We start from the raw sequence: 22,349 nt of genomic DNA, 5'->3' as shown, positions 1-22,349 counted from the left end.
CAGCTCTTGCCCCCCACTTCTCTTTGGCCATCACCATACTGTTGTCTGTGTCCATGGGTTGATTGAACCCTTGTAAATTTTAGCACAATAAATTATGCTAGAAGCAATTAGGAGATTTTTCATGTAATGCAGATACATTTCAATTAATATTTTATTAATTTTTAATTATTTTAATTTGAAATAATCTCATACATGTAAAAAACTAAAAAATACTACAGTTAATCTTCACCCAAGGATATTTTTCCATTGAATTTTAGAGAGAGTGAAGGGAAAGGGAGAGACACATTGATTGGTTGCCTCCTGCACATGCTCTGATAGGGACTGAGGATCAAACCAGCAACTGAAGTACATGCCCTTGACTGGAATTGAACCTGGGACCCTTCAGTCCACGGGCTAATGCTCTATCCACTGAGCAAAACAGGCTGCAGCTTAATTCATTTACTTTTAATCTATATGTGTTTTTATATTTAAAGTGGGTTTTGTTTTTGATTCACCCTCATAATCTGTCTTTTAATTGGTGCATTTATGCCACTGACTTTCAGAGTGCTTACTGATAGAGTTACTGCCATATCAGGTGGCTTCTGGGGCTTCTGGGGCCCGCCTGGGACCCGGGATTGGATCCATCACGGGCAGCAGGCAGGCAGCTTCTGGGGTCGCACATGGGAGCCTGGATGGCGGCTGGCACTCACGCTGTCCCGCCCTGCCTGCAGTATGCAAGTTAGCCGCCATCTTTGTTGGTGGTGAATTTGCATATCATGCTGATTAGCCAATGGGAGGCGTAGTGAAGGTATGGTCAATTACCATGTTTGTCTATTATTAGATAGGATTAGAAAACTTAAAAGGACTCATTTATTTTGGAAATCACATATGAAGACGGTTTCAATTTGTTTAAATACTTTATTTGAAGAACAGTTACAGTTTATTAGTCATAAAAATCATCAAAATCATCCGTGGATGTGCTATGGTCTCTAGGACGTAAAGCAGCTTCAATTTCTGAGTTAGTGTCATCAGACTCACCCCAGAAGGCTGGAAGAGAAAAGAAGACAGCTATTTAACATCTTGGTACCTTGATTAGCCTGGTTTAATTAGCTGGACTGGTTAATTGGAGCACTGGTCTGCAAAAGGCCTCCTAGGGACACCATGTGATGTACCTGACCAGATACACCTGGAATGCATGTCTGTACTGCACAAATTTACATATTTTACAGTGTGTTCTATGTATTGTTATGGAAAACACTTTACAGAATACTTTCTTTTCCCTTCTGTGTGTCCAACTCTTTACTGTAGGATTGGGATTTAAAATCAGGATTAACACAGAAGCAGGATGACCTGGGTATTTTATTAGGTCTGATACCACCTCACTGAGCTGCCTCTCCACCTTGATCTCCCTCTGTTCTTCACTCTTGTGAAGCAGAGAGGAGAAGAGAAGAGGTAGCTTACCCTGGCACAAAGGTCTGGGTACACATGGTTTATTTTGGAGGTAATCCTGAGAATGATGGGGGTTAGGAGAACTGGGAGAGAGACACAGGGAAGAGAGAAAGCCACAGGGGCCGTTAATGAGAAAGGCTGGTGGCAGTGGTCCTACAGGGGATCCTCTGAGAGACTGCAGAACTCTCCTTAAATTGTCCAAAGAATAAGGAAGTGAGATAATTTATCCACCAACTTCCATGTCTCCTTGTGTGAGGGTTGTTCTCAACCAGGGCATCTACTCCCTGGCACTCTGGGCTGCCCTGTGAGAAAGGAGCTTTATCTACTCCTGTGGTCAGATAAAGCCCTCAGGTGGAGATCCACAGCTGCCTGATGTAGAAGGCCAAGGACATGCCAGTGAACTGTTGAGGTGACCCCCACAGTGATCATTCAGGATGTGGTGGGGATATTGTCTGCTACACTGACAATCTCCATGACTATCAGTATCTACATGGCATGACCTGTCAGCTCTGTGATGCCTTCTAATATATGACTCCAATAATCCTTCTACCAACCTGGTAAGGTAAGTATTAATATCTCTGTTTTACTGGTCAAATTGAGGCTGTAACTGGCTAAATCATCATCAGTGGCTGGTCAAAGCCCAGAGACTCACTTAGGTCGCCTGACTCAAATCCATGTTCTCAATTATAACCCACTAGAAATGGGTTTAAGGAGACAGGAGTAGATAGAGACCAAGCTCAAAAGGGAATACCCTAGAATGCTATGTGAAAGGAAGGTTAGACTCTCCTTGTAAGCTTGGTGTTAAAAGTTGAATAGGAGCTTGTAGGCTGAGGAAAAGAAAAAGGAACATTACAGAGAAGGAATAACATGAGCAAAGGCACACAGCATAAGGCTGTGATTAGACTCAATGAGGATGAGACTCTTGGAAGAGCTGAGCTGGAGAGTAGGGATGGGGCCAGACAAAAGAGCTGTAGATGGTGGGAAGGCATTGGCAATTCTTAATCAGGAAGGTAAGAGGGTTAAATGAGGTTGTAGATGCTGGTGGGCAGGTGTAGGACAGTCAGGAGTTGGGAAGAGGTAGGATGTTAAAAAACCAGTTTGAGTCTCCTGCAAGAGCCCTTCATGTCTAGAGAAGTGGGTACTTGCAGGGCACTGGCAGTGAGGATGGACAGAGGCAAAAACATTTCACAGGTAGAACACAGTGCTGGTAGTCAATTATATGGGGAGGTCAGGACTCCCTGCATCTTCATACTTGCAAATTAAAATGCTTTGCTTCTCACCTACGGCACCCATGTGCTCTCACGTCATAGCCCTGTCACTGAAGCCCCCCAATCCCCTCACAGACATCCCCCCAGGGAGAGTTAGCTGCAAGGACTGCCCTTGTGATCACAGGTGTGCTTCATGGCCCTTACACCAGAAAACAAATACACGTCACAAACAGGTCTTTTGGTCAGAACAGAAAATGGCAATCTGGTCTCGTTACTTATCTTACCTTTAGACTTTAAGTTGGTAGTTAGTTTCTTTTTGTTTTCATGACTGTAAAATAAAGGAATAACCTGAGTTCTAAAGAAAAAGATAACCAGACTAATATTTTCACAAAAAGCACCTTAGGGAAGAAGCACATGTTATTCACTGAAAGGCCAGAAAATTTACATTTACTCCCCAACTTTTAAAGCAAAAAGAAAATGTCAGGCCTGCTGTGGCCAGAGGTGTTGGCTGATGCTTTGGTGGGAGGGTCCCTATTACAACAGCATCGCTGCTGCCCCTGAGTGTTGGGTCTGCAGCAGCTGAGTCAGATTCCCCCCCCTCCCCCGCCCCCCGTGTGCCAAGGGGCACTGCACACTGTGCTGTTTCGGAGAATGAATGCATAAGCAGTGAGACAGAGGACCGATTTCCCCTCAACAGTCTCTGGAAAAAACTAGTGTGTAAAGCATTAGCACTTGTAGACAAACTAAAGGAGAAATACCTGAAGTAGGGAGTTCAAGATGGTGGGATACAAGAAGTTGATGAGGAAGTTAAAATACTTATCTTCATCAAGCCAATACTTAACGTTTTAACAAAGGAGTTAAAAATAAACTCTCACTTTCCTTAAACATGTTCACATGTGGCAGAAAAAAATACAAGTATCCTAGAAATCCATGTTTAAGTCTCTGTGTATCACATGCATAAAAATGCAAGTGTCTAATGTATCTAATATCTAGCAGTTTGTTTGCTAGAGCCAATCAAACAAGAAACTGGCTCTATGGGATATGATGCCCATATCAGTGCTCCTTTTCAAGAGCTTTTGCAATTTTAATGAATTTACAAGTCTCCTGTGGGAGCATCATTCAATTTTTAAATTATATTTAAATTCTCTAATGTTCAGCCCCACAACCAAATCAAAATTACAACTAACCCACAGAACAACCATCATTAAGAACCACCTAAAATATAGCGGAACTGAAGTCCTCAACTAGGGATTTAAAGAAGAAGCTACATGAGATAGATAGGAGGGGCAGAAACATGGAACAGGCTGGTCCCACTCCCACGTATGGCGGTTTAAAATCAGGAGGGATATTTCAGCTGTGGAAGTCCCCCCTGAGGTGCTAGGAGTCCCGCCCTACACCAGGCCTCCCAGCCCAGGGTTCCAGAGCCAGGAAGAGAAGTCCCCATAACTTCTGGCTATAAAAACCAATGGGGAGTGTGGCTGAGGGAGATAGAGGCTGCTGGAGTCCAAGGCAGTTCCTCTTAAAGGGCCCCTGCATGGACTTACTCAGACTCACTCCTTCTGAGCTCTAGCACTGGGACAGCAGCTTGAAAGGAATCAGGGGCATACAGAGAGGCTCTGAATTGTCTGGTAGCAGGGGTAAGGAACATCCAGCCCATGGGCCATATAAAGCCCATGAAATCATTTGTCTGGTCCTGACAAGGCATTAGGGGCGAGTTAATTAAATGTTTGACCAAATGTAGCAGGCTAATTTTTAGGCTGATAATTTTATATGGCCCTTGAATGATGTTAAAAATATCCAAATGGCCCTTGGCAGAAAAAAGGTTCCTCATCCTTGCCTAGGTCCTGCCAGGTTACTTCCTATTACTTTCCAAAATTCTCGCTCTTTGCCTATGCATTGCCACCCTCTGGTCAACAAAACCAGCATCTCTTGCCTGGATCTTTTTTCTTTTTTTGAATCCTCACCTGAGGATATGTTTTTGTTACTGAATCTAGAGATTGATTCTGGAAAGCAGAAGGCAAAAAATAATCCAGAGAAAAAAATCCCAATGAGTATGCCAGCAAATCTATAATTACTAATTTTAAGTGTCAGAGGCAGACCAAAGTCTGAGACATTCTAATTCAACAAAGTCTGAGCGCCCCCTGATGGTTAACCAGGAGCCCTGCAGCAGACGCTGCTTTTTAGCTGCCTGGGGTCAACTTGTTAACTCCTTCCATTTGGCTAATCAAGCCATTGTTCTTTTGTGCTCTGTGTAGAAAAGAGAGAAGTATACTAGTTTATGAGGAAAAGCATGTGGATTATTTAGGAAGCTGCTAATTCAGTAGAATTTAAGGAGAATGCAGATTTGCTAAGCCAGAGATGCAGAGGGGGGCTTTTATATGAGAACCTAAAGCGCAACCAGGAAAACCTCATTTTTATTTCTTTGTGATCTTCTTATCGCCCCAGGAGGAAATGGCATAGTGACCAGGCAAGAAGAGAGACACCACAGTCCCCAGAGCATCAGCCGTAGCCTGGCGCCCTCCCCTGGCCGCTCCCGTAGCTGCAGGGCTGGTACGGAATGCCACCCAAGGAGGCTCTGCGGGGGTGCCTGCGGTGGTTGGATGACCTCTGCTACCGTTCCCCCCAGCAATTAAGTTGTAAGCACACATCCTTTTCTTTTGGTAAAATGTTATCTCGATCCAACCAGTAAACTGAAGTTACCCGACAGGCTGTTAACATATACTCTCCACTGAACAAATGGATCCGGGAGGGTGAAAACGGCTTCCCGGGGAAGGTAGAGCAAGACAATGTTTGCAGAGAGGAAGCTCTGGCATGCACCCCGAACAAAAGGGAACAAGTGGTCTTTACGCGGAGAACAGCTTCCTATTAGGACTCACTCCTTCGTACATTATGCCTTTCATCCCCACTCAACCACAAAATGATTTTGCCGAAGCAAACACAATAGTAGAAAAAGATTTACACTGAAAGAATCTTTAATAATAAACTGTTGCCGATCTGCCTGCTTGCCTGTGATTTATAATACAATAAACATCGGATTCTATTACGGCTCATGCACTGAAGCTGCTGTTCTGAAAAATGGAATATGAAAGCACGCGGACCGCACCACCATCACAATGAAATGAGCATGTATAAATGTGCTAAGAGTATCTCTTTGCATCTTTTATAGCTTGTGTGTATTAATCTGTAACGCTTATTAAGAAAGCCATTGCTATGCAAAGCAGCACCCAATCCCTTTCTCTGGCTTTTCAACAGAGTGCACTGTTTAGCCAATAGGACGGACCCTCTGGCCCTCATTCTGCATTCATCGCAGGCAACATTTGCACAATGTATCTCTCAAAGGCGGCTGAAAAGAAGGCCTTAATACTCATGTAAACAACTGCAAACCAATTACTTAATGAATCAGGCCCACACATAATGAGGTGCAGACAAAGAGCTATAAATGTATTTTTGCGCCCAAGCCACTGCTTTAAAGTAAAATCCCTCGGCTGTAGTTTGGGCTTAACTAGCACATCATAATTATTGTCTCTAGGACATCAGAGGAAGCCATTTTTTTTTTTTTAGGTCCAGCGGGTTCTTTTTTTTGAGGTTGCTCATCAGCTCACTGACAAAATAGAGCAAAGAAGAATTTTTAAAAGTGCTACAGCAGCACTGCACTGTTATGTTTATTCTCAAGTACTGGTTTCGAGACCACTTGTAAAAGCAATAAAGCACGAGGAGTGACTGTAGTAAGTGGGATCTTTAAATGTAAGCCTCTAAGAAATTTCAGTGAATTCAGGCACAAACAGCAAAATCAGAGCTCTCCAAAGCCCAGGGTGGCGTATTAACAACAACTCACCCAGCACAAGAACAAAACCAGAAACATCCAACCCACGACTTGGCGCCCAGACCTTTTCCTCACTGGATTAGAAACAAGGCTTCCGTGCGGAATGTTTTTTTCTTAAAGGGGGTGATGTGATTACTTGTAATTTATTTAGGAAATTAATTTCATGCAGAAGAAACAGTAATAACAAAAGGTCCCTGACTCAAACTGAAAAAAAAAAAGATTGCTTTCTATAATGAAATAAAGGAGTAAGACATGAAATGATCAGGCTGAGAAAATGTTCTGCAGAATCTAACTGCTTTCTGAATGTATTTAAAAATTGCCTGAAGAATACATATAAAGTTTAAGAAGGATTGGGTTTTTAATGCCTCCAAATATAATAAAAACAAACACTTCTAACCATCTTTAAAAACTAAATGCTTGTATTATTATACCAAATTGTAACATTAAATGCTAAAAGCTACCTGTAGAATTTGTCTTTTAAAATTCCTTTTAGAAGACCTAAAACTTGTATTTATAGTATAATCATAAAAATATAATACTTTAATACACTTCCTGACCCAAATTCATCTTATACTTACATCAAAAACATGGATGAAAATCCAGGTATTTAAGATAATAATTTCTGATAACTACATGAGTAATTCCCTAAAATTAAACTTACCAGGTTTCTAAAAGCAGAATTCAATTTCAAAATATGATTCTTTTAAAAATATATTCCAGGTCCTAAAAATATTGTAATGTTTTTTAAAATATAAATGAAAACATTTTTTTCCCATTTTAAAAACACTATTATTCCTGGATCAAATCACTCTATCTTATGGGATACCAGAAATGTGAAGTTCCTGTTTTAAAATTTGGGCTAAGCAGTTAATTCAAATGTAATGCAATCATCCAAAGGACTTTTTAAATGAGAAATGTTACTATAAAAGGAAACTTGTAGTAACTTCTAAATGATATTCATCCCAAAGCAAAAAGGAAGGTACTTCATCAGACGCTTGCTTCTATTCCCATCTATAAATTCTTGCTAATTGACTCATGCCACTGCACGATTAGCATTTTATGTTGATGACAAATCCAGCACACAACTCACTTATCATTGCTTGAAAAACTTAAAGTGCTACAGTTAAAAAAAAAAAAAGTGAATAAATTTTGTTCTTTATGGAAAATAAGGAAGAAAAGATAGAAAAGGAAAGTATAATGTAGCCCAAATACTTAGTACAAAAGAGGAGTACAAAAACAAATAGCCAGCAATGCTGTATGTACATCAGCTGTCTCAGAAAGAAGAAACAGGCCACTTTATTTCCTTTAAGGTCTGATGTTTTCTCTGCCCCTGTCCATTGTGTGGTCTCTAAGCAGCCCTACTGCGAGCAGCTGTAGACGCTAATTTGTGGTTCACTGAGGTGTCAATTGAGTCTTAAACCACGGAAACAACAGCTGCAAAACAATACTTGGCTCTGGTGCAAACATTTTCAAAGGTAGACTGAAGTTTCAACTGTTATTTTAGATAAATACCAGAACCAGAACCTTCCATCAAGTCACACAACAAAATAACATGTAGCTGGAGTTTGATTCATTGCGCAGTGACATTTCTCTTCTTGTTGCCACCATTCAGAAAGGCTTTCACGACTTTACCTTGACAAAGGGCTTCTTTGGCTAGATGAAGAACTAGTTTCCGATGTGATTTTGTTAGTTGTCGTCTTCAATGTACCACCGCCAATGTTCAAACCTGTGACAAGCACCAACAGGAGAGGGAGCATTAGCCGCCACACAGCAACAGACACAACGTAGAAGGAAGGGGCCTCACAATAACTTTGGTAAAATGTCAACAGAGGAAGATGCTGCTCAAGCCACAGAAAGCAAGGCCGCTTTTGAGGCAAGAAATAACACATTGGTAGAATACTGAAAAGAAGTGTGTGTGTGGGGGGGGTGGGGGGTGGGGGGGCGGTTTCCCAGTGAAACACAGAAGCCACAAAAAGTGAATAAAATCATTCAAAGAACACCATTTTAAATGATCAAGATGCACGGGTAAGCACATGGATCCCCACTATGGCATCGAGCTCTGGATAATTCACATTGTTATAACACACAGGCACCAACTCAATGGGTGCAAGGAGCCAGGTCTCAGAAATAACAGACACTCCTGGAGATAGCTGCCCACACCACCCACCTTTTAAAGCGCCTCTGCCAAATCCTCTATTTTTCCATCTTGCAGAGGAGACTGAATCTCCACTGAAAACCGTCAAGGCCACTCTTTAACCAGCCTGAAAAGGTTGGCGGGGAAGATGCACAATGAACCTTTCCCCTGGAGTTGGGGAAACCCCATGATGCCCCCAATTTGCGGGGCAATTCCTGACCTGTGCCTCCTGGGAGTCATCAGCCTTGGACGTGTTTGTTACAAGTCTGATTCTTAACTGGCAGTTGCCCAAGATCACAGATAGAGAGTGCCAGGGCAGCTCAGCAAAAAGCTTTTGCTGACTTTCTACCCCATAATCTGCTTGCCTGCATAGAACCTCTGCAGCAGAGGGATTCTCTTGATAACGTGTCCATGTGCAGCCTGACAGGTCTGCAGGTGCTTACCAGGACCTGGTCATTTCAGATATGAAAACAAAGGCACCAGATTTAAGTGGCTTTCTTTAGAGACAGGTCCAGAGACAAAACACTAAGACATCTGGTGTAGAAAGTAATTAAAACATGCACTGCTTCTTCAATCGTTAGACTTGGGGGTGGCTCCTGAGTTGAGAGTGTACATGCCCATCACCACCTGGAACTGTGCTGGGAAGTTTAACATGGTACTTGGCTTCCATTTCCCTCTGCCCTCTGAGCCTACTTACTGCTTCCTTTTGGAGCTCACAGAAGTCCCCAGGATCAGAGTGGGAATGAGAAGGAAAAAGATGCATAACCAAAATGCAAAAGAAATACCAGAGGCAGTATCTAACTACAATGACTGCCAACACTATTGGAAGCACTAAGAAGATCCAAACGATGACAATTTAGAATGTTGCAAACACATAGTGTAATTTTAAGTGTAGAGTGAGAAAACTGAATTTAGGGATACTTGACTACAAGACCTATGTAGTATTATTTCACTTACGAATGAATTAACAAAATGTTTAATTATTAATACATTAATACTACTGTATTTGCCGGCGTATAAGACGATTTTTTGGCCCTGAAAAATATGCCTCCAAGTGGGGGGTCGTCTTATACGCCAGGTACACTTCAGATAGACTGCCCATAGTGCTTGCCCCGTGCCATAGTGGCCTCCCGATGCCCGCCCACTTCATTCCACATACCGTTCAGGCATCAGCAGCGCTGCTGGGTGTATGCTCGGCTGTTATGCGATTTTGCTGTTATGCGATTTTACCACACTCGCATACACCCAGTATGATAGCGCAAAATCGCGAATCGCGATACCATACTGGGTGTATGGTTGGCTGTGTGCGATTTTGCGAGTGTGGTAAATTCGGGTTACCGTACATTTCTTTACATATGCATTGAAGATTCGCGATTTTGCGCTATCATGGTGCCTGTTAGAATGTTGAAGAGCTCGCACTTGCGCTTGCTAGGGACTTGCCCGGCACTTGCTCTCTACCTCTATTTGTTATCTTACTTCTATCATTGACAGTCCCTCTAGGTTGTGGGCTGCTTGCCTGTGTTCCTGAGAAGCATCTACGGTACCAGTCTATAGAGTGTGTTTTCTTTAGTGAATTACCGGTATGTTTACCGGTAATAAACTTGCACTGTTTTATGTATATGTTTGATTACATACAGCCTTGTGACAGTTTTCCTGCATGTCATAAGCATTTGAATATAAATTAAAATGTTAAAATCAAACCTGATATTGTTTTACCTTTTATTTGGTGTGTGGAAGGTGTGCGGAAGAGGGGGTAGTCTTATACGGCGAGTATATAACAAACTCTGTATTTTGAGTGGAAATGTTAGGGGGTTGTCTTATACGCCCAGTCGTCTTATACGCCGGCAAATACGGTATAATTTTGATACACATCCAACAGACTACAACTTATATCATATTTACTTGTCCTTTGAATCTGTCCAATGAACTATCCAAAGTATACTTACCAATAACAAATCTGTGGAGTCACCTGTGTATGTCTGCTAACCAGCTTTAATGCTCAGAAAGAGACATTACTTTCTTGGGGCCTTGCTTATAAATGAGGGAGTTGAATAAGTTCCCCTAGGTTCTAATTCTGTGACTCAAATGTGAAGAAGGAGATAAAAAGCAAACATTTAAGGGCTCACAAGTGCTCTATCTCTCCAAAGTAATGAAGTCTTCTATTGTGGGTAGAGGCCCTCTTTTTACCTGAACAAACTACCATGTCTCATGTTCACAGAGTTCAAATCACCGCCACCACCACGACCACCACACGCCAGCCCTCCTGGAGGCTTTTCTCCAACAGGCACAGGGCTGGGTACTTAAGCTACAGTGGCTCACTGAATCCTCAAAACAACCAAAATAAATTTTGCAGCAACTGATTCTAACATTACAATTAACTAGGAAATAGCTTCAAAAACAAGTCTGATGTACCATTAAGTGTGTCTCTCAAAAAAAGTGTCTGTCTGGTGCACACATCTTTGAGACACTTAGGAAATCTGAATATGGACAGGAAATCATGTGATATTAATAAGTCATTTTTTGCCCTAGCCAATTTGGGTCAGTGGATAGAGCATTGGCCTGTAGACCAAAGGGCCCTGGATTCGATTCCGGTCAAGGGCACAGTCTGGGTGTGGGCTCAATCCCAGTCTGGGGCGTGCAGGAGGCAGCCGACTGATGATTTTTCCTCATCATTGATGTTTCTATCTCTCTCTCCCTCTCCTTTCCTCTCTGAAATCAATAAAAATATATTTAAAAAATCATTTTTTCATTCTGATAGATAAGAATAATGGTAGGGTGTCTTATGTAAAAGTAACATTAAAGTGTACTTCCTTCAGTATTAATCCATTTATTTTCACAGAGGGAACTGAGGTGACTTATACTAAAAAAAGACGTAATAAAATAAAAACCAGTGAAAATTATAAAAATACAATAAAATATTAAAAAACAGAGAAAATTACACTTAAAACAAATATCCTAGGATTGTCGAAATTACATTTAAGCTTAAAAACTAGTTTTTACTGGGATTTAGTCTTCTCGTCTAAAGAACCTCCAAATATCTCAACATTCAGGGTGGCCTAGGATGGTGCTCCCATCGATGGTTAGGAAATTGGAAGATGTGGGAAGAAAAGGAACTGGACGTGTCTCCTGTGGTACTTAGGGACACGTTGCTCTCATGTGCCTGCAGGCAGAATCCCAGGGTCTGTAAGCGCCATCACTGTGAGGGGCCAGAATGTATCCAGGAGGAAAGACTTTTCCAAACTCATGTTCATTAACAACTGGAAAGGTACTGGCTCATTCTGACAATGACAGTTTGTTACAAAGCAAATTCCAGAAACCGTCAAAGAATGACCACCCTTCCCTGAACCCAGCACTGGCCACCACCCTGTGCTGTCCTAGACACTGATTTCAAGGGCTGGGTCTGCCCTTGCTCACCTGGAAGCTGTGAGGCAGAAGCGTCCTTTTGGAGCCTGTCCTCAGTTTGATCTGCATTATCCTGAAGGGCAGACTGCTTCAGCCACTGGTAGACTTTTGTTTCTATAGATGACAAAAAAGGGCACAGAGATTTGGATATCTACATGCAGAAGAGAGATGGATCCTTACCTTATATCATATGGAAAAATCAACTCAAAAATGATTAAAGACTTAACTGTGAGACCTAAAACTATTAAACTCTTAGAGGAAAACATAGGATAAAAGCTTTAGGACAGTGGATTTGTCAGTGATTTCTTGGATGACCAAAGCACAGTCAACAAAATAAAACCGACTAATAGGACTACTACAAACTTAAAATTTTTGCATGTTAAAGGAGACAATCAACAGAGTGAAAAGGCAAGCTATGCAATGGGAGAAAATAATTGAAATAATATATTTGATAAGGGGTTAATATCCAGAACATATAAGGTACTTATATAATTTGATAACAACAAAAAAAATAAAGCACTTTATTAATACTTTTTAAATGCATGAAAACTGTTTCTGTACTGCCTCTTTTAGGTACTCTGAAAACAAACAAAAACCAATTTAGTTAAACACAGTTTTCAAGACTCAAAGACAAGTTGTGTGAGTTTATCTGAGATGGCCAAATGCTATTCATTATTCTGAGTGGGTCAACTCATGGTAAATGGTTTCTCTCCACTCCAGGCCTTGCAGAAGCCACTACAGAATGAACCAGAAGGAACAGCACGGATTCCTTGGTCCGTCCTTTGTCTACTTCGAAGCACTCCCTGCTCTGCCTCTCAGGCTCTCACATTTGAGTGCCGGGTTTCCAGGCTGGGTGAATGGCAGGAACATCAGGAAGAATAGTCATAGCAGGATGAGCTCAGAGACCCAGAGCTGAGAAAAATCTAACCAAGGTTGTTGTGGGGACAGAAAGGGCATACACAGGGAGCAAAGCGAGGTGTGCCAAAAGGGTCAGCAGCAGCCCAGACCTGGATCGGGTCCACAGGACAGACACCCTTAGCCCTGCAGGGCTTCTAATGGCATCCACTATAAGTTAAGGGAAGAAGGTTGTTGGGGAAAACAGTACATAAAGATCACATATGTGAAGGACCCAAGATACAACCTCACCCACTACCTCAAGTCTCAAGGATACCTGGATGGAAGGGAACACGGAGAATTAGTTTTAGCAAAGAAATAACAAAACAGCATCCTATGTAGAAACAAGGGAAGATGGGTTCAAGAACACAGATATTACAGACACACTGGACAGGGCAGGATTGTAAATGCAGACACTTGTGGGGGGCCAAGCAGGAACCACACATAAAAAGTGACTCTGGTCAGGTGAGAGCAGCGGGAGGGGTGAGCTTGTAGCAGGCTGGAGGGCCATGACCTGTCCACTGCGGAGAGCTATTCTCTGACTGCAGCCAATTGCTGCCAGCTGGGAAAGTGGGCCTCGTCTCGCCAGATTCTGCCTTGTAAATGAAAAAATAAAAACTGCACAGGCCGAACAGAACCTACTTGCAATATTGAAACTAGATGGTGAGCAATTTTTACTGTGCTACAAGAAAACTGTGAAAAACTTCAGCCAAGCTAATTTAGATGTTCAAAAAGCTCACTCCATTGAAAGAGTTGAGAGACCCCATAACATATTATCAAGGGAGGCTGCAACATTTATTCAGAGATTTCTAAGTAGCTGTCTGTCTCAAGTGGACCAGATTTGAGATTCTTTGGACACAAGTGTATGCTTTTTGCTAGGGGGGCTCAAACAATTCAGACATCCTCCAGGAATAGTCTAGAAGACTTGGCTAGGAGGCCAACTTCATAAAGCAACACGGCAAAGCTAGGATCTTAAGGTTTCTGGCAACTCAGGCTTTTGATAGTGAAGAATCAAGTGTTGAAAGCTGCAAATTCATAGTTATTAAGTGAATTAATGAACAAACAAGGGGCAAAAGTAACAAATCTAGAGGTTCAAGTTAGCATGCTATAAACAAGGTAGGGACAAGGTGTGCGTAATTCCAAGGGGAAAATACTTTAACTTCTCAACAGGCAAGTAAACTCTCAGTCTGTAAATTTGAGGACTGGGTGGCTCCTTAGAATTCCAGCGAAACACTTCCTCTTATTAGTAATGTCAAACTCTCAGTAAACTATTGAGTAGTGAAAAGTATTATATAAAACAACTATTTCTAAAGAATATAGTTCGTTCTTTTTCTCTTTCTTTTTTCTTTATTTTATTTAATTTTTTCCAATTACCATTTATCCCCTCTATGCCCTCTTCCACCTCCACCCGCCATCACCACACTATTGTCCATGTCCATGAGTTTTCGCTCTCTCTTTTTTTCTTTTTTGCTCAATCCCTCCACTCCCCTCAATACCCTTTCCCCACTAGGGCTGTCTGCCTGCTAAGTGAAATAAGCCAGTCAGAGAAAGACCAGTATTAAATTATTTCACTCACATGTGGAATTTAATGAACAAACTGAACTACCAAGCAAAATAAAGACAGACTCATAGACAGAGAGCAGACAGATAGAATACAGTTATTTTCAATTAGAATCTTCCAGTACACACAGAAACACACATGCTTGCATGTTCCAGCTTTAGGTTCTGGATTCTCAGTCAAGCAGCTATTATATATTCAAATCTGTGTCAAGATTTAGTTTAAAAAGTAAAAAAGATTGTCATTTAAAACAAAAAATAAGGCAAGGGTCCGGGGGGCTAAAATCTACCCTTGCCATTAATTCCAGACTGATAATGCAATTAGATAAAAATATTTTCCTACTTCCTTACATAAGCTAGCAGAACCCAATCAGCCATCTTCCTACAAAGTGGTAATGGATCTCTGAGACTGTTTTTTTTTTTTTTTTTAATATGCATTTTGTGTCTGGAGAATGGAAACAGCTAGAGAAACAAAGTGAAACACACTGCATAAAGGGAGGTAGGGGAGAGATGATGAGAAGAGAAGAAAGAAAAAGCCTCAACTTCTTATCTTTTATTCTCTTTTATATGCAAATGTACACCTGCTAAAATACTTCTAAATCTACAAATAAAAAGAAAAAGAAAATATCTGATGAACAAGTGCTTTTAACAACCTATTACAAGAGCCTGATAAGCATGTGGTTCATCAGCCTCTATGGGGTGTCTCTCAGGCAGAGAATCTGTCCTGGGCTTTTGCAGAAATGAAAAAAGAAGAGTTGGGTCTGGAAAAGGAATGACAAAGGGAGATGCAAACAGTACCATCACTATAGCTAGCAAAAACGACCTTGCACTGACAAAAAACTGGGCATCTCTGAATAAGGAAGGATAAGTGCCATTCCTATATGAAGTGTGTAGAATTTTAAAAATTAAATTTAAAAAATATTTTCTGTCCACTGAATTTCCAGCTGCTGTTACTTGTCATGTATCTCTACATCCATGCTTTAAAAAAAAAAACAAAACAATATACTAGATGTGTTGCTGATGCAGCAAACCCAGTTGTCTTTGCAAAATAAAACAAAAATTGTAGGATATATTTCTAAAATTAATTCTAAAGATAAATATTATCACTTAAAATCCAGAAACCACTTGTCTAGTAAACTGCTCAAATGAAATTGAGAAAATAGTAAGATATGGGTGCTTTCACAATTCTGAAAATACTTATCTATATTTAGGAATTTTTCAAAGGCCGTAAGTCTGCGTGAATGTGAGCAGCACAGGTTGGGTCCACTTTTCACATCCAGACTTCCCACTCCACCAGGAGTCCTGGGCCTGTGAAGCTGCTGCCCAGGCTTCTTTGTCCTCTCACAGAGAGGGCTGATGCACAGAGAAAATCCTAAACCATATGAGTGAGTTGTCTGAAGCTGCTTCAGAAAATAGATATATCATAATCTTAATTTCTATGGAACAATTAAACAATTACGGCTGAAAATAAATGTCAGGCTTATAACTGAACTTTAATGAATGTTCCAAAACTGAATTGAAACAATTTTGCTGGCATTGCTTCACATGTAAATTTATAGCCACAGTCTCTGACACTTAATTGTTCAATCCTGGGAGGTGAATTTTCAAGTTTCAAAGTCATAGAATCTTTGATTGAGTAATCTTTATCAGGAAGTTATAGTTTATTGGTACAACTAAATGATTTAAAAATATTTTTAGCAATTTGTACTCAATATACATAATGAGAAGAATCAGAAATAAAGATATTAATATTATCGATGTCATTACCTATAGTAGGGCCAGGAATAATCACTAATTAAGATGAACCAGATGTTAGGGATGTAAGATATGAAGACATCCCTCCTCAGCTCCTGTAGTGGAGGATGGAACAGTGTCTCCCCCCAAACTCCTATCCACCCACAGATGCCTGCCAAAAACTGAAACTAGACCACCTTCTTACACCATATACTAGCATAAACTCAAAATGGATTAAAGACTTAAATGTGAGACCGAAACGAAACCATAAAACTTTCAGAAGGATACATAGGTAGTAAACTCTCTGACACAGATCGTAGTAATATTTTTTTCTGATCTATCTCCTCGGGCAAGAGAAACAAAAGATAAACTAAACAAATGGAACTACATCAAGCTAAGAAAGTTTTTGCACAGCAGAGGAAACCATCAACAAAACAAAAAGACAGCCTACTCAATGGAAGAAGACATTCACCAGACACATCCTATAAGGGGTTAATATCCAAAATTTATACAGAACTCATACAATTCAACACCAAAAAACAAACAATCATTAAAAAATGGGCAGAGGACTGAATAGACATTTCTCCCAAGAGGACATACAGATAACCAATAGACATATGAAAAGATGCTCAACATCACTAATCATCAGAGAAATGCAAATTAAAACCTCCCACCTGTCAGAATGGCTATCATCAATCAATCAACAAACAAGTGGTGTGGAGAAAAGAGAACCCTCATTCATGGTTGATGGAATTGCAAATTGGTGCAGCCACTATGGCAAACAATATGGGAGAACCTTAAAAAATTAAAAATAGCCGAAACCGGTTTGGCTCAGTGGATAGAGCATCGGCCTCCGGACTGAAAGGTCCCAGGTTCGATTCCGGTCAAGGGCATGTACCTTGGTTGCGGGCACATCCCTAGTGGGAGATGTGCAGGAGGCAGCTGATCGATGTTTCTCTCTCATCGATGTTTCTAACTCTCTATCTCTCTTCCTTCCTCTCTGTAAAAAATCAATAAAATATATTTTAAAAAAATTAAAAATAGAACTGCCTTATGACCCAGCAATTCAACTTCTGGGTATTTATTCGAAGAAATCCAAAACACTAATTTGCAATGATATATGCACCCGTATGTTCACTGCAGTGTTATTTACAACTAGAGGCCTGGTGCATGAAATTCACGCACAGGTAGGGTCCCTAGGCCTGGCCTGCGATCAGGGCCCATCTTCCCCAGCTGCTGGCAGCCAACATCGCAGTCACCCTCTGTGTGTGGGACAACTGGCAGGGTGATTGGGGCCCTGGCGCCGCCCGCATCAGCAGCCACCCACCCCCAGTTCCTGGTTTCCCATCGGCAATCAGGACCTGTCGGCCAGGGGGAGGGACCAAGAGATTGGCCATTCCAGCCCACTTGCCAGCCCCACCCCCCACCGCCACTGGTTGCCCTCTGTGTGTGGGGCAACTGGTGGGACGATTGGGGCCCCGGTGGACATGCTGCCACCCACCCCCTGTTCCCCATTCCCCATCGGGCGATCGGAGCCTGCTGGCCAGGAGGAGGGATTGAGAAGTTGGCTGGCAGGTCCTGATTGGGGTCTGCAGGCTGGGGGTAGCTCCTGTGTTGAGTGTCTGTCCCTTGGTAGTCAGTGTGCATCATAGCAAACCGGTCGTTCCATCATCCAATTGATTTGCATATTATGCATATATATATATACACACAGACATATAGACATATAGATATAGATAGATAGCCAAGATATGGAAGCAACCTAAGGACCCATCAATGAATAATTGGATAAAGAAGATGTGATACATATATACAATGGAATATTACTCAACCATAAAAAAGAATGAAATTTTACCACTTGTGACAACACTGATGGACCTAGAGGGTATTATGCTAAGTGAAATAAGTCAAACAGAGAAAGACAATTACCATATGATTTCACTGTTATGTGGAATCTAAACCCGCCCCCCCAAAACCAACAAACCAAAAATAGACTCATAGATACAGAGAGTTGCCAGATTGGAGGGGGGTTGGGGCCTGGGTGAAAAAGGTGAAGAGATTATGAAGTACAAATTGGTAGTCACAAAATAGTCATGGGGATGTAAAGTGCAGCACAGGGAATATAGTCAGTAATACTGTAATAACTATGTATGGTGCAAGGTGGGTACTAGACTTTGGGGGGGGTCATCACTTTGTAAGTTACATAAATGTTTAACCACTATGCTGTACACCTGAAACTAATATAAAATGTCACCTGTAATTGAGAAAAAATTCATGTCCACCCAGAACCTCAGGATGTGACCTTATTTGGACATAGGTTCTTTGCAGATGTAACTAATTAAGGCTCTCAAGATGAAATCATCCTGGATTTATGGTGGTCCTAAATCCAATGACAAGTGTCCTGAGAGGAAGCGGAGTGGACACAGAGACACAGAAAAGAAGGTGATGTAAAGATGGAGTTATGTTGCCACAAACTAGGACCCACCAGGAGCTGAAACAGGCAAAGAAGGGTTCTCCCTGGAGCCCCCAGAGGGAGTATAGTATTGCTGACACTTTGATTTTAGACTTTTAGCATCCAGAACTGTGAGATAATACTTTTCTGCTGTTTTCAGTTTGTAGTGCTTTGTTACAGCAGCCCTAGGAACATACATTAAGCCCTAGGAGAGTTCACCGGTTTTGCATCCATGGATTCAACCAACTGCAGATGGAATATATATTAAAAAAATCTCAGAGAAAGTTCCAAAAAATAAAACTTGAATTTGCTACTACACTAAATTCGAGCACTACATTAAATCCATTCGAACGAAGTGATGTGTTGGCATACCCTGCTGTAGCTCATATGAAAATATAATGCCTTTTTATATAAGGGACTTGAGCATCTGTAGATTTTGGTGTACACAGCGGGGGGAAGGCATTGTTAGGGGAACAGGTCCTGGAACCAGTCTCCTGAAAAGACACCAAGGGATAACTGAAATACACTCCCTGACCCCTGATTTTATTAAAATATCTAACGCCCAAGCTATTCACTCTCTGCACTTGAGTCTCTTATGTAAAGTGCGAGTATTTCACAATGTGACCTCCAAGGGCTCTTTCAGCTTTGAGACCTCCTGCCCCATGGTTCTCAAACCTGGGGAGTCACCTGAGTGTTATAAAAGGCTGATATCTGGCTCTTGCCCCTAGGGGTTCTGATATAACTGGTCAAGGGAGGATCTGGGGCACAGGCAAATTTAAAACACCACAGAGGATTCTATTGTGCAACCACCGAGAATTTCTCTAGGCATGTAGGAGTTCATTTCCTTGACTACAGGGGGAGCCAATCAAGCGCACTAATCAGAAAATTGTCTTTCATTCTTTAATAACTACGTTAAATAAACACTGCTACCTTGCAACATCATGAGTGAGGAATGCTTTGCCATAGAAAGGAGCAGGCTGTAGGCCAAGTGGGGGAAGTCCCAGCAGCCTGACCACTGCCAAAGAAACAGGGCCATGTGACCTGCAATGGACAATTCAGAAGCATATGGTGGTTCCTTGGTTTTGCATGAATTGGGGGTCCCCTATCTCAGGTGCAGCAGGTAATACGTCTTTACTGATTCTTGAACATTTCTGGGAAGGGACAAATGAGGAACAATTTTAAAGTCTCAGCAGTGGAGGTATCATGCCACTGTACTTTGGCAGTCCGAAGTTATCACCACAGTCTTTTCTCTCAAGATAAATCTAGTCACCAATGACAGTGTGGCCATTGTATGTTTTCAGCTCTTTTCCAATTTGATGTAAAACTCAAGTAATAATATTTTGGCAAGCACTGCCCAGGACCCCAAGTGGCACCCTTCAAATTTATGCTGACCTCCCACAAAGCTTCTAAATGGAGCACCTTAGCATGATGTTGAATATTTCAGCTTGCCAAAGAATACCAGTGAGAAATGGCAGTCAGGCAACCACTTTCAACACAGCTTGACCATGAGAATTGATGTCAAAAGAATAAGAGGCTGAATGGACATTCTCAGAGGTTTAATCCTCTCGAGATAAAAGCTGAGAGCCCTTTTCACATGGAGCTTAAGGAGATGAGTTTTGCCAGGGTGGGCACGTGGGTGGGAAAAGTATTGGTGGAGTGAATAACTGAAAGAGATAGTATTTTGGCCTGAATCAACAAGCATTTAAAGAAACTCCTTTAATACTCTCATTTTTATTCATTTGTTTGACATAATGAGTGCCCACTGTGTGCCAGACACTGTGTTAGATGATTGGTTTGTATGACATTTAGCATAAGCTACATCATTTGCTAAAACTAAAATTCATTTCATTCTCAAAGGTAAATATAATTGAACACAAATAAAATTGTCAGTGTGAGAACTTCCCCTTTGTGGTCTAAGTAGTTCAGGAGTCTTTCCCTCATAATCTAGATAAGCATTGCTTTAATCCTGCCTAAGTGTTTCAGGGGAACACTGACCTGAATATCCTCCTATGAGCATGTGGTCTCCGGCCTATGTGTACCCAGATTTGCTGCTCTTTATAAAGGGCATAGCTTTCGGTACAATCCATACTCAGAAAACCTTGCAACCTTCCAACCTCTGTAAACCCAACACAAGACAAAGGAAAGTAGGGCTATCTGTGTTCATCATTACTCTCTAAAGCATCCTTACAGAGTTAATCTTTTGTTATGATATATGCTGATGTTTAATTAATCCAGGCATCCTGTTGCAGTTCTTAAATCCTGAAGTTTGAGTTCTAGTCAAGATCCAACACACTAGCTATATGGCTCTGAGCAGGACTCAACCTTTCTAAGTTTCTGTTCGTCCGTCTGTAGAATGTTACTAATATTTACCCCACAAGGCTGTTGTGAAGATTAGAGAAGACAGATGCTTAGTGAGGGCAAAGGCCCAGTCTTTTGCTGTCCTGGTATTTCCAAGTAAAGATGTTTTATTACATGCAAATGATATACTATTTACTACATATATAAAATTACACATTTCATAGATATCAACATTAACCTTTAATTTCTATCTGAATTCTTTAGTGGGAATAACTAGACTAGTAAAAAGGGGTAGAGTGTGTTAGGAATAGATCACAGGCTGTGAGAATACTTACTTTGGTTGTGTGTACAGTTGTGTGTATGGAAGGGTTTCTATGTACACTTTAGTACAGGTTATAAAAGCTAGAGTTATGAAACCCACACTCTCTGTAATGGTGATTAACAAAGCAGATGCCTTCTAAGTGATAACAAACTCTTAAGGATGATCCCCCTCTTATAAAAAGACTGATGTGAGGATGTATAAAGGAAGTAAGAAATGGAAAGAGAGAAATGAGAATATTGGCACTTCTGATTTCTTTGATATGGACAGAGAATCACAGTCTCTTAACATTGAAAGTGGGTCAAAGTTCCCAGAAATGAGAATTCCTTCCACAGTGCCCCTCTTGAGAGCAGGTTCCTGCCATGATTCAAGCACCCAGCACAGAAGCCCACAGCTGGAAGACACTCAGTTGGTTTTCCTGATAGGAAGAGCCAGAAAGTTTTTCTGTTATTGAGCTGTCAATTCCTTCCCTGCAGCACTCACAAACAGGGTGTCCTGAGGTACACTCTGTAATTATGATCGATTAATGTTCTGCCTTGTACATGGCAGCTCTGCAAGTATTTAAAGATAACTGCTGTGCCCTTCTCAAGTTAAACTTCCCCAGGATCCTCATTGTTCTGAAAATGGTATAACTTCAGACCCACCCATCCATTCTGCCCAACCTCCTGGTGGCCTGCTCTGGGTCCCAGCTCTGCTTCTTTCTTTACTATATCCCATCTGAGATGGCTGCAAAGCAAATGAGGTCACACAGAAGGATCCACACTGATGAAGACTGCTTCTGGATCACTGACAGTTACTACTGTGACCTGCTAGTCATCAATTCAGGGAGCAGCTTTAACAAGTAACTTAATCATAGCATCATCTGGGTTTAGTTACATTAAAGTAGCCCCAAGTGTCTTTATTAAGCAATCTTATCCACAAGGGAGACTCCCACAAAAAGAACTACAGGAAAATGTTCATTTCATTCCTAGTGCACTGATAAAACTGGTGCCCTCATTAGACATAAGGTTTTAAATGTTCCACATGTATGTGTGCATATTTCCTAAAATGTGTTCCATTGAACATTAATTCTGTTGGCTTCTGTTAGACAAAGCATTCCC

At 41.3% G+C, this 22,349-nt stretch overlaps 1 protein-coding gene across 7 annotated transcripts in view; it reads right to left on the bottom strand.

Moving 5' to 3' along the window:
- Nucleotides 1-877: 877 nt before the first annotated feature.
- The window catches only part of KIZ (kizuna centrosomal protein), a 113,601-nt gene continuing 92,129 nt past the window's right edge, over nucleotides 878-22,349 (bottom strand). For 6 of the 7 annotated variants that reach the window (XM_006770872.2, XM_015568569.1, XM_015568571.1 and 3 more), the window contains 4 exons: nucleotides 12,008-12,109; nucleotides 8,092-8,185; nucleotides 2,921-2,964; nucleotides 878-1,026 (listed from right to left, as the gene is read on the bottom strand). In XM_006770872.2, the coding sequence (XP_006770935.1) occupies nucleotides 923-1,026; nucleotides 2,921-2,964; nucleotides 8,092-8,185; nucleotides 12,008-12,109 (344 nt within the window). In that variant the 3' untranslated portion in view covers nucleotides 878-922. Of the gene's footprint in view, nucleotides 1,027-2,920; nucleotides 2,965-8,091; nucleotides 8,186-12,007; nucleotides 12,110-19,562; nucleotides 19,784-22,349 lie in introns of those variants that run through there. The other variant, XM_015568572.1, reaches the window with a different exon arrangement.

The sequence above is a fragment of the Myotis davidii genome, unplaced genomic scaffold (assembly GCF_000327345.1).
Source record: "Myotis davidii unplaced genomic scaffold, ASM32734v1 scaffold802, whole genome shotgun sequence".
Taxonomy (NCBI): domain Eukaryota; kingdom Metazoa; phylum Chordata; class Mammalia; order Chiroptera; family Vespertilionidae; genus Myotis; species Myotis davidii.
Note: the sequence above shows the minus strand (reverse complement) of the source record. Positions and strands in the feature narration are given on the sequence as shown.